Source organism: Phyllobates terribilis, unplaced genomic scaffold, assembly GCF_046119375.1.
Source record: "Phyllobates terribilis strain yellow unplaced genomic scaffold, ASM4611937v1 Scaffold_1__5_contigs__length_1240528914, whole genome shotgun sequence".
Classification (NCBI taxonomy): Eukaryota; Metazoa; Chordata; class Amphibia; order Anura; family Dendrobatidae; genus Phyllobates; species Phyllobates terribilis.
The window spans coordinates 1,041,018,383-1,041,030,723 of record NW_027362761.1 but is presented as its reverse complement, the minus strand read 5'-3'; the positions used below and the strand labels follow the sequence as shown (position 1 = coordinate 1,041,030,723).

Sequence of the window (12,341 nt, the reverse complement as noted above, 5' to 3'; positions counted from 1 at the left end):
ATTCCCCACAGTGAAGGCAGAGTTTGTTACACTCTCTACCTTCCTGACTGCTCTATACACAATGCTGAACAAGTGTTTGTGTATACAGATTAGTAGTTAGCTCTATTATGCAGCCAAGAGGCTGAGTTTCCACTGAAACTGGGACCAATATACCCGCCCCAGTTAGGGTACGTGCACACGATCAGTAATTGCTGCGGATTACAAGCAGCGCACTTGTACTGTGTGCAATCCGCAGAGGCCAGATGTTAGAGCATAGTGGAAGGGATTTCAAGAAATTCCATGCCCACTATGCGTCTCAGTGGTCCTGCAGATCACCCGCGGACACTGACATGTGGCACGTCTTTCCAGACCGCAGCATGTCAATTTTTCTTGTGGAGACGCTAGTCTTCGCAAGAGAAATTATATCAGTGTAATGTATATGATGCGGTGAATCCGCATGGTTCAATGAACACATGCGGATTCACCTGCGTGCAGCGCTATGGACGCAGCATAAAGTACTGTGTTCAAAGCACTGCCAATACCGACCATGTGAACATACCCTTACAGGGTACAAAAGCAATAAAAAAAAAAAAAAAAGTTAACATGTTAAAACAAAAAGTCACCTCCATTGTCTAAATCAGTTTCTAGTCGCATGTCTGTTGAAAAACAGATGTGTGCAACTGTACAATAAATTAAGTAGAAATTAGTCCTACCAGTAATTGTATTACCAGGAGTCCATCATGACAGCACAACAGGAGGTAGTCCTTCCCATCCTCAGGGGACAAGAAACACAAGAGAAGTTAAAAGCCCCCTCCACCATACCCTCAGTGTTTTACCAATCACACCAGGATAGATGCAACTTAATTTTATTGAATTCTCTCACACAAATGTTAACTGCACATAAGTACAAGGAATTCAGGGGAGGGAATGTAAGGGTGCTGTCATGATGAACTCCTGGAAATGCAATTACCAGTAGGACTAATTCCTACTTTTAAGGACGTCCCTCATGACAGCACCAGGAGAAATACCAAATGAATGGATTTTAGGGCGGGACCACTTTCCTTCCATAGGCCAACTGTTATCCAGATAATATGTCCTGCTTGTAGTCTTTACAGACGGTATTTAGGCTAGACCAGGTTGCGGCTCTACAAATCTAGTCTACAGAGGCTCCTGCCCTTTCAGTCCAAGAAGCGGTGATCGCTCATGTTGAATGCACCCTAGCACTCTCTGGCGGTGCTCTCCCTTCTGATTCGTATGCCAGGGAAATGGTGGATGTGATCATCTGCCGATGTTGCTTTGAGGACTTCTTGTCTTTGTTCCCTGAGAACTGGACAAAGAGGTTTCAATCTTGCCTCCAACCTTCCACGCAACGTAGAACTGTCTGTCTTACATCTAAGTGAAGGAAACATTTTTTCCTTCTAATTTTTTGGATGCTGGCAAAAGGAGGGTAGAATAATCTCCTGGTTCAAGTTTGCACTGGACACCACCTTTGGAAGAAACATTGGGTCAAGTTTAAGAATAATGCAATCTTCCAGTATCCGACGATAAGGATCGCTCACTGATGAGGCTTGGATTTCCCCAACTCTTTTTGCTGAAGTGACCGCTACCAAGAAACTAGTCTTCATGAAAAGCAACTTGATGTTAACGTCCTCCTGAGGTTCAAAAGGAGACTTGCATAGAGCATTTAGTACCAAGTTTAGATCCCACGGGGCACTGATTTCCTAACTGTGGGTCTTAGTCAGCTGATTCCTTTAGCGGATAGTCAAAAAAGACATTTAGAGCTCGCTGAGCTCTGGACGCTTAGCGTGCTTGGTCTTAAGCCCTTTTCGAATCCCAGCTGTAAGAAATCCAGGATTTTAGGGATGTTTGGGCAGGAGAAGTGGATAATGGTTTCCTCGTAATGCAAGCAAAACTGCTTCCAGATTTTTGTATAAATAACAGAAGTCACCGGTTTCCTGCATCGTCGTGACCAATAGAACCAACAGACCCTTACACATTAAGATCTGCCTCTCAGGAGACTGAAATAGTGGCCTTGGTAAACCTCCGAGTGAAGTATCAGAATGATCACTCCGGATGATATCAGATCCCTGATATCCCTTGAGAGTCTTTGTAGGGAGGTTGGAGACTGAGTTACGGTTAGGCAAACTTTTTCTGGAGGGAGCTGAATAAATTCTATCTTGCACCCATCTCCTACAACCAGCAGATTTCACTGGTTTTGTGTGATGACATGCCATCCTTCCAGAAAGAACAGAAGCCTCCCCCCAACTACCCTGCCGGCAAGGTCTTCCCACGTTTGGACCAAAACTGAATGGGGGCACCTCTACCTTTACCTCCTTTGGGTAAATCCATCTTCCTGGTTTACCTTTCCCTTTAAATTCTTGTCTCTGGGACAGATGGGACCTACGAAAGGAAGGGTATCTTCCTAGGCATTTCCTCTGAAAACCTTTTTTGCTGTCGGAAGCCCTCTCTAGGATCTCGTCTAGCATGGGGCTGAACACCTGTAACCCTGAAAAGAGGATTGAGCATAGCTTGCTTTTTGAATGGCCATTTCCTGATCAAGTTTTTAACCAGATGGCCCGCATATCCGAGTTAGAAAGGACATTGCTTCTGGCTGCAAATCAACTGTGGTGGCGGCTATATTAGCCCTAATGATAGTGGATGAGGCCTCCCAGGCCCTTCTTAGCAACCCCTCTGCTTTCATATCCATTGAATCACGGAGACAGGAAGAGTCTTCAAATGGACCGAAGTCTTTTCTTGCCACTCTGGCAATTGAGATGTCAATTTTAGGCATTTCTTCCCAAACCTCAACCTTCTCTGGTTCAAAGGGGGGACAGATTTTGAAATCTCTGGGGATAACCAGCCTTTTTTCTGCATATTCCTACTCTTGCATTATTATGCCTTTGATATGTTAACTGGAAAAACTGTTCCTCCGAGTTCTCAGCCCTCCAAACATCTCATCTTGTACTGAGTGAGCCACCTGCGTCTCCTCAATCTTCAGTGCTCCATACAGACGTAATAGCTCATCAGTGTCCTCAGATAAGAAATAATACTTCTTCCTTTCCTCTGAGGGGATCTGAGGTGTATCCTCATTCTCCAGATCTTGGTCAGAATAATAGGAACACTCTTCTTCTGACGATGACCCCTCCATTTCCCATCTGGCTCTTATGACAGGACATGCCTTGAATCGCCTGAGGGGGAACTAGACAGTGCTTTGCATCTCCTCTCTAATCATGGATCTCATGTATGCCATAAATGGAGGTCTGTTCTGCCTTTAGGATTTTCATGATACACTCAACACACAACTGCTTCTTTTATGTGTCTCTGGTAGTTTAGTGTTACATGTCGCACATCTTCTGGTTTTGTTCCTGGAGGAAGAACCAGACCCTCTGAACATGTAGGATTAAGATCCATGGTCAGACTGTGCACACCAGAATCCCATCCACAATAGGCTTTTATAGTGTCCTAGCTTGTCTTCTGGTATACGCCCCAGCACCACCGTCCATAATCCCCTGCACTGGCAGATCATTCTGCGTCTTCCCCTTGAAACCGGAAGCGTGTTGCACTCTGGAACGCACACCGCGCCGACAAAGTGTCCTGCGTCCCCTGTAATCACCGCCCATGTAACCGGATGTGCACCTGAGGGAAGCTGCAGTGTGTGGCAGAGAGCCCTTCACAGAGGCAAGAGGCAAAAGCCAGGAGCTACTTCCCGCTCTACTGACCCAGACTGAGGGACCCTTCCCAGCAAGGCACCAGCCCCGAGCCTATTCAAAGGAGGAAGGGAAAGGATGGATCCCGTCCGATCTCCCTGAGCTCCCTCTAGATAATCCTTGTGTGTCCTCTCTGCGTCTGTCATGCTAGGGACAGGAAAAACACTGAGAGTGAGGTGGAGGGGGCTTTTAATCTCTTTTGTGTCCTGTCCCTAGAGGATGAGAAGTACTACCTCCTGGTGTGCTGTCATGAGGGACGGAATAGGGCAAAATAGCAAGGTTCTGAACTGGCTAAAGATGAGGCATTAATATCATATGACTGTACTATCCCTTTGAAAGGTTATTCCCATATACATAAAGTATTACCTATCCACAGGATAAGTGATACGTTTCTGATCTCTGGTGATATGACCGCTGGCACCCCAGAATCCCAAAATAGAGCTCTAATGGCAGTGAGCAAAAGCAATGAACAGACAAAAGCCAAGAGAAAAACAAAATGAGCAAATACCCTGCAGTAAATAAATAGCAACAGTGCATGAAAACAATATGTTAACCAAGTAACCTATATTTTTGATCAAAAAAACCCGTAAAAGTCATCACACCACGTTACGGTGACCCTTTTCGGGACAGTAAAAACCTCATTCACACAAACGTCATTAGACACGTGCTAAGATTTTAATACTAGACGTTAGGATCGTCTCAAATAGGGTCACCGTTACACGTTGGGGTGGCTTACGTTTTTTTGATCAAAAATATGTTATCCAAGTAACCTATATTATTTTCATGCACTACTATTTATTCACTGCAGTGTATTTTCTCGTTTTGTTTTTCTCTTGGGTTTTCCCTGATGGCAGTGGCCTCATTCAGCAGGATAATGACCCAGCCAAACTGAAAAATTCAATCTGGAATGGTTTGAGGAACATGACAAAGATCAAGATATTGACTTGGCAAACAAATTCCCAAAATCTCAAGCCCACTGAGCATCTTTGGGATGTGGTGAATAAACAAGTCGGATCCATGAGGACAGCTCCCCCCAATCTTCAGTAAGCTTTGGTTGGTGGGGGTCCTACTGGTGAGACCTCAATGATTGATACAAGGCAGTAGCAATCAGCTAAGCACTGCTCACTTCTGGGGTTGAAGACTCACTCAACAGGAAGTCTAAAGGCCCCGTCACACATAACGAGATCGCTAGCGAGATCGTTGATAAGTCACGGTTTTTGTGACGCAATAGCGATCTTGCTAGCGATCTCGTTATGTCTGACAGGCAGCAATGATCAGGCCCCTGCTGTGAGATCGCTTATCGTTACAAAGCTTCCTGGACCATTCCTGGGTCGTTGCGCTCCCGCTGGGCAGTGTGCATCGCTGTATTTGACACCTTATCAACGACCTCGTTAGCGATTCAGAACTGAAACACGTAGGCGTGCATAAATTGGACTTTTCCGCGCCCCTCGTTCCCGATTGGTGGTCGCTACAGCATTCTCATTTTCCGCCTTGCATAAAGAAGGCAACAGAATAGCGATTCCATCCTTTGTTTCTGACCTTGTGCTGGATTGCAGATCCCAGCAGAATTCTCCGGGCTGTTGATATCCGTTCATTCGACTGAGTCCTGATTTTGCGTAATTTTATGCACGCCTTTGTGACACAGTACAGTCACTATCAAGGTGTGGATCGTTGAAATAGCTGCCGTGTGAAAGAGTCCCAACGACCGCCGAGATCGTTAGTTAGATCACTGGGGCGGCCGAAATCGTTGGGAAGTTCTGCATGTTTGACAGCTCCCCAGCGATCCCAAAACCGTGACGTAATAACGATCTCGCTAGCGATCTCATTATGTGTGACGGGGCCTTTAGGAGACTGACTGTAGTCTAGGAAAACAGTGTTTCTGATATTTCCATTTTCACAGTGTCTCAACAATGTGTCGCCCACCTATCAAATAAACAGTAGACATGTCTCTATGACTTGAAATTTCAAAATTAAGGTTCTGCCGCTAATGTCTTTGTGCTACATAACACTGGACACCTTTAGAGGTTTTGTTGAGTTCATGCCTCAACAAGCCTTTCAGCTGCAGCTACATTTCTGCCTATGCACTGTAATATGGAGAAAGCTGTCAATCAGCAACTGACGAGTGAGGAAAGTCTGCAGCTTATCATTGGACTCCTGATATTCTTGGGTTTGCATAGCAAAGATTAAAGGGTATCAGAGCAGCATGATATAGAGACAGACGCTGATTCCAGTGATGTGTCACTTACAGGGCTGCTTGCTGTAGTTTCAATAAAATCACTGTTTTAATCAGCAGCAAATCATCAATAGAGGACTAGTAAACCTGCTGCAGTCTTCCAGAGAACTGGTAGATCTGCAGCAAATAAAATAGAGATTTTATCAAAACTGCAGCAGCCAGCCTAGTAAGTGATATATCACTGGAATTCGAGCATTTGTTCCTATATGATTCTGCTCTCAGATGGGGTAGGAAAAATCTGGTGAAAAATTCCCTTAAAAGGAACCCTTCAATCTCAAGCAAAAATGTCATGCCACATGCTCAATGCCCAAGCCTCCTCCAGGGCATGTCTCCCAATCGAGAAATGCTACTGCGCAGGGGCCATATTGCTGTACAGGGCTGTGGAGGCGGTAAGCCAAACCTGCGACGCCGACTCCTCAATTTCTCTTACACCGACTCTACCTCCCACATATACTGCTTATATTTAAATAGATAGATAAAGTCATAGAGGGATAGATAGTGGGATAGATGGAGGAATAGATAAGATTAATAGAGGGATGGATAGGTAAATAGAGGGATGGAGAGATAGATAGATAGATAGAGGGATGGATAAATATATGGATAGATAGATGATAGATAGCCATATGGAAGAATAGCTGGAGGGATAGATGAAAGGATAGATAGATAGATAGATAGATAGATAGATAGATAGATAGATAGATGAATACATGGAGGGATAGATAGACAGATGACAGCTACAGACAGCAAATAGTACATTGCACATATCGCACATATAGTTCACACATTGTACAGAGAGCACATAATAATCACCTACAATATTAGCATTAGTTACCTTCCTGTGACAGAGATGAGCAGTAGTACTTTCACTTTCTCCAGCTCGGGGCCCAGGAATTGGATCCTGTGCAGGGCAGGCACCCCTCCTCTCTCTGGTGAAGACAGCAGAAGACAGGACAGAGGAGGGGAGATTGCCACCTGCAGTTTGGAGCTGGTGCAGGACGGGAGCACCGCAGCATACAAGTGAGTTTTGATAGGTGCGTGCCCCTGCTTCTAGAGGGGGGCAGCTGCCTCCCCTGCCCCCCGCTGGCTACGGCCATGATTCACACACAGCGTTTTTTCGGATCCATTTTTTGCAGTAAAATGCAGTGACTCTGGGCATCACAGCAAAGTCAATGGATTTCAAGATATGACATTCAGACATATCGTTTTGTGAGGATCCGTTTTTGGGCTCAAAAACGGATCCTCACAAAGAATGAGAATGTCAGTTTGTGCGGCGTTTTTCTAATCTGCTTTTGCTATTGAAAACATTATCTATGAGCTCGAAAACCTTTCAGGTGATGCGGTTTTTTAAAAAGCTGATCTGCTTTTGCAGCTGAAAAATGTATCCTCAAAAAACGCAGCAAAAACGCTGTGTGTGAATGTAGCCTTAGATCAGGAATAGAACATTTCATAACTTACCCAAATTCCTATGAAAAAATATTCAGCACATCCTGCATTGAACTACTTTACCCAATTTATTATATATTTTAGGAGTCGGAGTCGGTCCATTTTATACAGACACCAAAATGAGCACCGACTCCGACTCCACAGCCCTGTTGCTGTAGGCAAATTTCTTTTTCCTCTATCCGCGTGTGCGCAGTAGTAAAGAAAAGCTAGCAGTGCCATGTTGCTGTAGGAAAAAGAAATTTACCTGCAGAAATATGGCCCCCGCCACCCGCACTTGTGCAGTAGAATTTCTCAATTGCTGAGATGCTACTACGCATTTGCGGTGCCATATTGCTGCACCCAAATTCTTTTTCCAAAAGCAAAATGGCGCCCGCGCAGTAGCATCTCTCGGCAAACGAGAGATGCTACTGTGCATGCGCTGGCGGCCATCTTGGGGAGTGTAAATTTCAATGTGACACAGAAATTACAAAGTCAGAATGTAAAATAGTAGGCAGGTCACTGAAAGCACAGGGACCTGTCACAAGGCAGAGATAGGCATACATGAATAGATAATGAGAGCACCAGAGCACATGCATATCATTATGACAGAATGAAAATAAAGATTATAAAAGAACCACTGGATGGATTTCATCAACAAAGGTATCATTATACTCAGTGTAACGGCGCCCACTTGGCAGTGTATGTGGTTTACTAAGCACAATCAAGCTGACAAGTGCACTTCAAATTCATACAGACTAGATATAAAAAACAAGAAAAAAGTAAAAGCAGCAATCCAATAAACTGTGGGTGCAAACATCCACATTCTTGACCCCTTAGGATGATTGAATACGAAAGTCCAAAAGACAGGGTAGAGCTCCCAAACATTGGGAACAAAAATAAAATCGGTAATTCACGAAGCCAAAGTGTTGTTGCACAATACGGTCTTGTCTGATAATTGCCATAGTATATATACACACAATGGGCCAATTCATCAGTGTTTAAGCCAGAAAACTGACATAAAACACTTTGAATAGAAGTACAATTTTCACGCAAGGCGGAGCTGTGCAAAATTCCTGCGATTTGTGGCGTTTTTACGCCAATTTGAAGAAGCTTGACCAGAGTGGGCGGAGCTTTGGAGGCAGGGAGGGGCACTGTTACATCTACCCGTCCAATTCAGCAAAAGTGCTGGTGTTTCTTACACCACAAATGTTACTCCAGTCTTTGACTGGATATTTCGTGAGTAAGAAGCACCAACTTCATTAAGTGGCATGTGCCCCTCAAAGAATTTGGGGGATCTTATTGCTGCATGCCCCTACTAAGACTGGCGTATGAAATGAGGCCTATGTATCAGCACAGAGATATTAATGCATACATGGATTTCACTATTGCTATACTGTTAAACAAAAAACATGAGATATTTAGATAACACTTTTGTAGAAAAACCATAAGTCATCCACAGTGACCTCGTACTGATGGATCCTAAACTCAAAGGGTATGTGCAGACGTATCTCCAGCCTGCGGCCCTGACGCTGTGGAGGAGCCGCGCGCAGATATGCAAATGAGCTCCCCTTTTTTCTTTTAAACTTATGGACTTTCCAAAAAGAGATTATGTCTATGGGGAAAGTCCAAATGCGGACTTGCAGGAGAAACTTACATGCTGCGGTCCGGAAAGACGTGCCACATGTCAGTTTCCGCGGGTGCACAGAGACGCATAGTGGACATGGGATTTGTACAAATCCCATCCACTATGCTGTAACATCTGGCCGCTGTGGGTTTGACGCTGCATAAGTCCCCAGCGTCAAACCCACAGTGGCTCCGGATCGTGTGCACATACCCTAATTACTATGTACAGATTGCAGAGTGCAGCTGTATAGTTCGTATGTGTGTATATAATAGATAGATAGATCTATCTGTGGTGGCCTTGGCGTAAATGCAACCGCACATTAATTTAGTAACCACAACACTGGCAGACAAGTTTTAATTGGGATTATTTCTGGAAAATCCCCAGATCACAGCACTGCAGTATGTCACAAGGATGTCTGCTGCGTACCACATGGCAGAGCTAACTTACTATAGGGGGGAGTCCGATGTGCATGCCCAGCAAAGCTGGCACTGATCTCCTTTAGGTTTTCCCTTTAAACATGACCTGTAATGGGTGCAATTTTCTATTAATGAGAGATGAGCTGCTTTCGGACGGCGCTTACACCATGAGATAATGATTCCCAACGTGCCAGCTGCTATCAGATGCCAGTCCGAGACGCCTCTATACACAGTAGGCGCCGCACTCATCACACTCCCCTTTACAAGCACGTCTGCCAGTGCATCTCACTGTGGAGGCTGCCATATACCACAGCGTGGCACACAGGATGCACAGACGTCAGACGTGTGCCTGCTCCAGGTGATTGCAGTGGGTACAGCCTTATACTGACTGATAAGTCCTAGACATGGAGAGGAATGACACAGACTCTTGGGCCCCTGTAGCACATGTGATCAGGTGCTGGGACGTGCAGCCTGGCACAGGCGGAGACACCGCACATCTCCTGGGTGACATTACCAGCGAGGACACGTTGCAGCCACTTGCACCACCATGGACAGGCAGCTGCTCCCAGTATGGAGGCGCAGGCTGTGCTGACACCCCCGCACACAGCCCTCCTTTATCTATACCCCTGAACTTACCGCCACTAAGCCCCATTCCCGCTGAGACATCCCGCCTGGCGGCCACCAGCGCTCAGATGGAAAGATGCTTCGCTCCTCCAACACAAACCTGACCGGAAGTGACGCAGCCAAGCCGGAAAGCGCGGAACGAGCAAGGCTTGAGGTGTGAGTGTCTCGTGTAGCGACACCGTGCGGCTGGGAGGACTGTGCACAACGCCGGTCCAGCACTTACACGTCGTGCCAGCAGACAGGCTCATTTATTTCTTACATTTTAGTTGCGTTCTCGAAAAATGGAGGATGTGAAATATACCGGTTTTTATTAGACTGTACATGTAAGTTTGTAACATTTGTTAACCAACGTGGGTGTTTTTACATTGGATAGTACAGATACATACAGTACTGACCAAAAGTTTGGACACACTTTCTCATTTAAAGATTTTTCTGTATTTTCTTGACTATGAAAATTGTACATTCACACTGAAGGCATCAAAACTATGAATTAACACATGTGGAATTATATACTTAACAAAAAAGTGTGAAACAACTGAAAATATGTCTTCTATTCTAGGTTCTTCAAAGTAGCCACCTTTTGCTTTGATGACTGCTTTGCACACTCTTGGCATTCTCTTGATGAGCTTCAAGAGGTAGTCACCGGAAATGGCTTTCACTTCACAGGTGTGCCCTGTCAGGTTTAATAAGTGGGATTTCTTGCCTTATAAATGGGGTTGGGACCATCAGTTGTGTTGTGCAGAAGTCTGGTGGATACACAGCTGATAGTCCTACTGAATAGACTGTTAGAATTTGTATTATGGCAAGAAAAAAGCAGCTAAGTAAAGAAAAACGAGTGGCCATCATTACTTTAAGAAATGAAGGTCAGTCAGTGCAAAAAATTGGGCAAACTTTGAAAGTGTCCCCAAGTGCAGTTGCAAAAACCATCAAGCGCTACAAAGAAACTGGCTCACATGAGGACCGCCCCAGGAAAGAAAGACCAAGAGTCACCTCTGCTTCTGAGGATAAGTTTATCCCAGTCACCAGCCTCAGAAATCACAGGTTAACAGCAGCTCAGATTAGAGACCAGGTCAATGCCACACAGAGTTCTAGCAGCAGACACATCTCTTCAACAACTGTTAAGAGGAGATGTGGCACCCCAGGGGTCTGGTCTCCACAGTAATAGCAATGTTATGTCTGAGAGCAGGTGGGAGGTCTCTTGGTCAGGAATCCTATGCATGCCACACCTCCTGCCCAGTCCTGGGAGGGGAAGAACTTCCCCTATATAAAGCTGGGGCTGAGGCAGGGTTAGGGAGAAGAGTAGAGAGAAGAAGAGGAGCAGCTTAGGAAAGAAAGATCAGGAGCTCAGTGGGAGCAGTGCTAAAAGGAATCAGGGGCTGGCAGCTGAAGAGCTCGCCCTGATTGAAGAGTTACCACCGGACCCGGAGTCCGAGGCTGTGGGGATTAACCCTGACCCAGCAGCAGAAACCGACCGGCAGGGGATTTCAGGTCCTCTGGCCAAGAAACCCGAAGGCACGGTCACACGCGTGGGACCAGCACCGCCGTCGTGGAGCGGAAGCCACTAGAAGGCCCCGAGTCACCGGCCATACGGGTGAGCACCACACGGTACACTCAGGGACGTGGGCTACCTTTACCCGCCTCTAGCAAGGAAGCCAGAAGAGTACAATTAGTTGGGGAGGCCTACAACTCCGCCTGGCCAAGGGGGATCCCATCTGCTCAAGGACTGACCAGGCCCCGACCGCTAGCCAGTACTCCGGGAGGGTCTATCTTTGTCACCAGTAAAGACCCTGAACTACACCGCATCATCTCTGAGTGGTTCCTGCTACCCCCATCATCCACGTCGGCTGCCCTGAGGCCATACCCCTCCCGTTGGGGGTTATACCATCCACGCTGCACCATCCTTCCACCGGCCTCAGCGGTCTGCCCTGCAGCGGCAGCTCCATAGCTGCATTCAACGGGTGGCATAGTCGTCCTACATCTACTGCTAATATACTGCCACTCAGCTTGACTCCCTGGGCACGGACCGGGTCACCGCCACGAGACTACTACCCCTATCAGATCCGGCTCCGGGTAGGCTCCCGCGTGCGCAACGCTACTCAGCACAGGCCCAGGGGCGCGTCAGAGACTTTGTGCAGCAGGCCTTCATGGTAAAATAGCTGCTAGGAAACCACTGCTAAGGACAGGCAACAAGCAGAAGAGACTTGTTTGGGCTAAAGAACACAAGGAACGGACATTAAACCAGTGGAAATCTGTGCTTTGGTCTGATGAGTCCAAATTTGAGATCTTTGGTTCCAACCACCATGTCTTTGTGCGACGCAGAAAAGGTGAACGGATGG

At 46.2% G+C, this 12,341-nt stretch overlaps 1 protein-coding gene across 1 annotated transcript in view; it reads right to left on the bottom strand.

Annotated features, from left to right (window-relative positions):
* Window positions 1-10,166, bottom strand: part of PLRG1 (pleiotropic regulator 1) — a 64,985-nt gene extending 54,819 nt beyond the window's left edge. Inside the window, exon 1 of the mRNA XM_073645199.1 lies at window positions 10,018-10,166. Coding sequence (XP_073501300.1) covers window positions 10,018-10,047 — 30 coding nt within the window. The 5' untranslated portion in view covers window positions 10,048-10,166. The remainder of the gene's footprint in view (window positions 1-10,017) is intronic.
* Window positions 10,167-12,341: the final 2,175 nt, after the last annotated feature.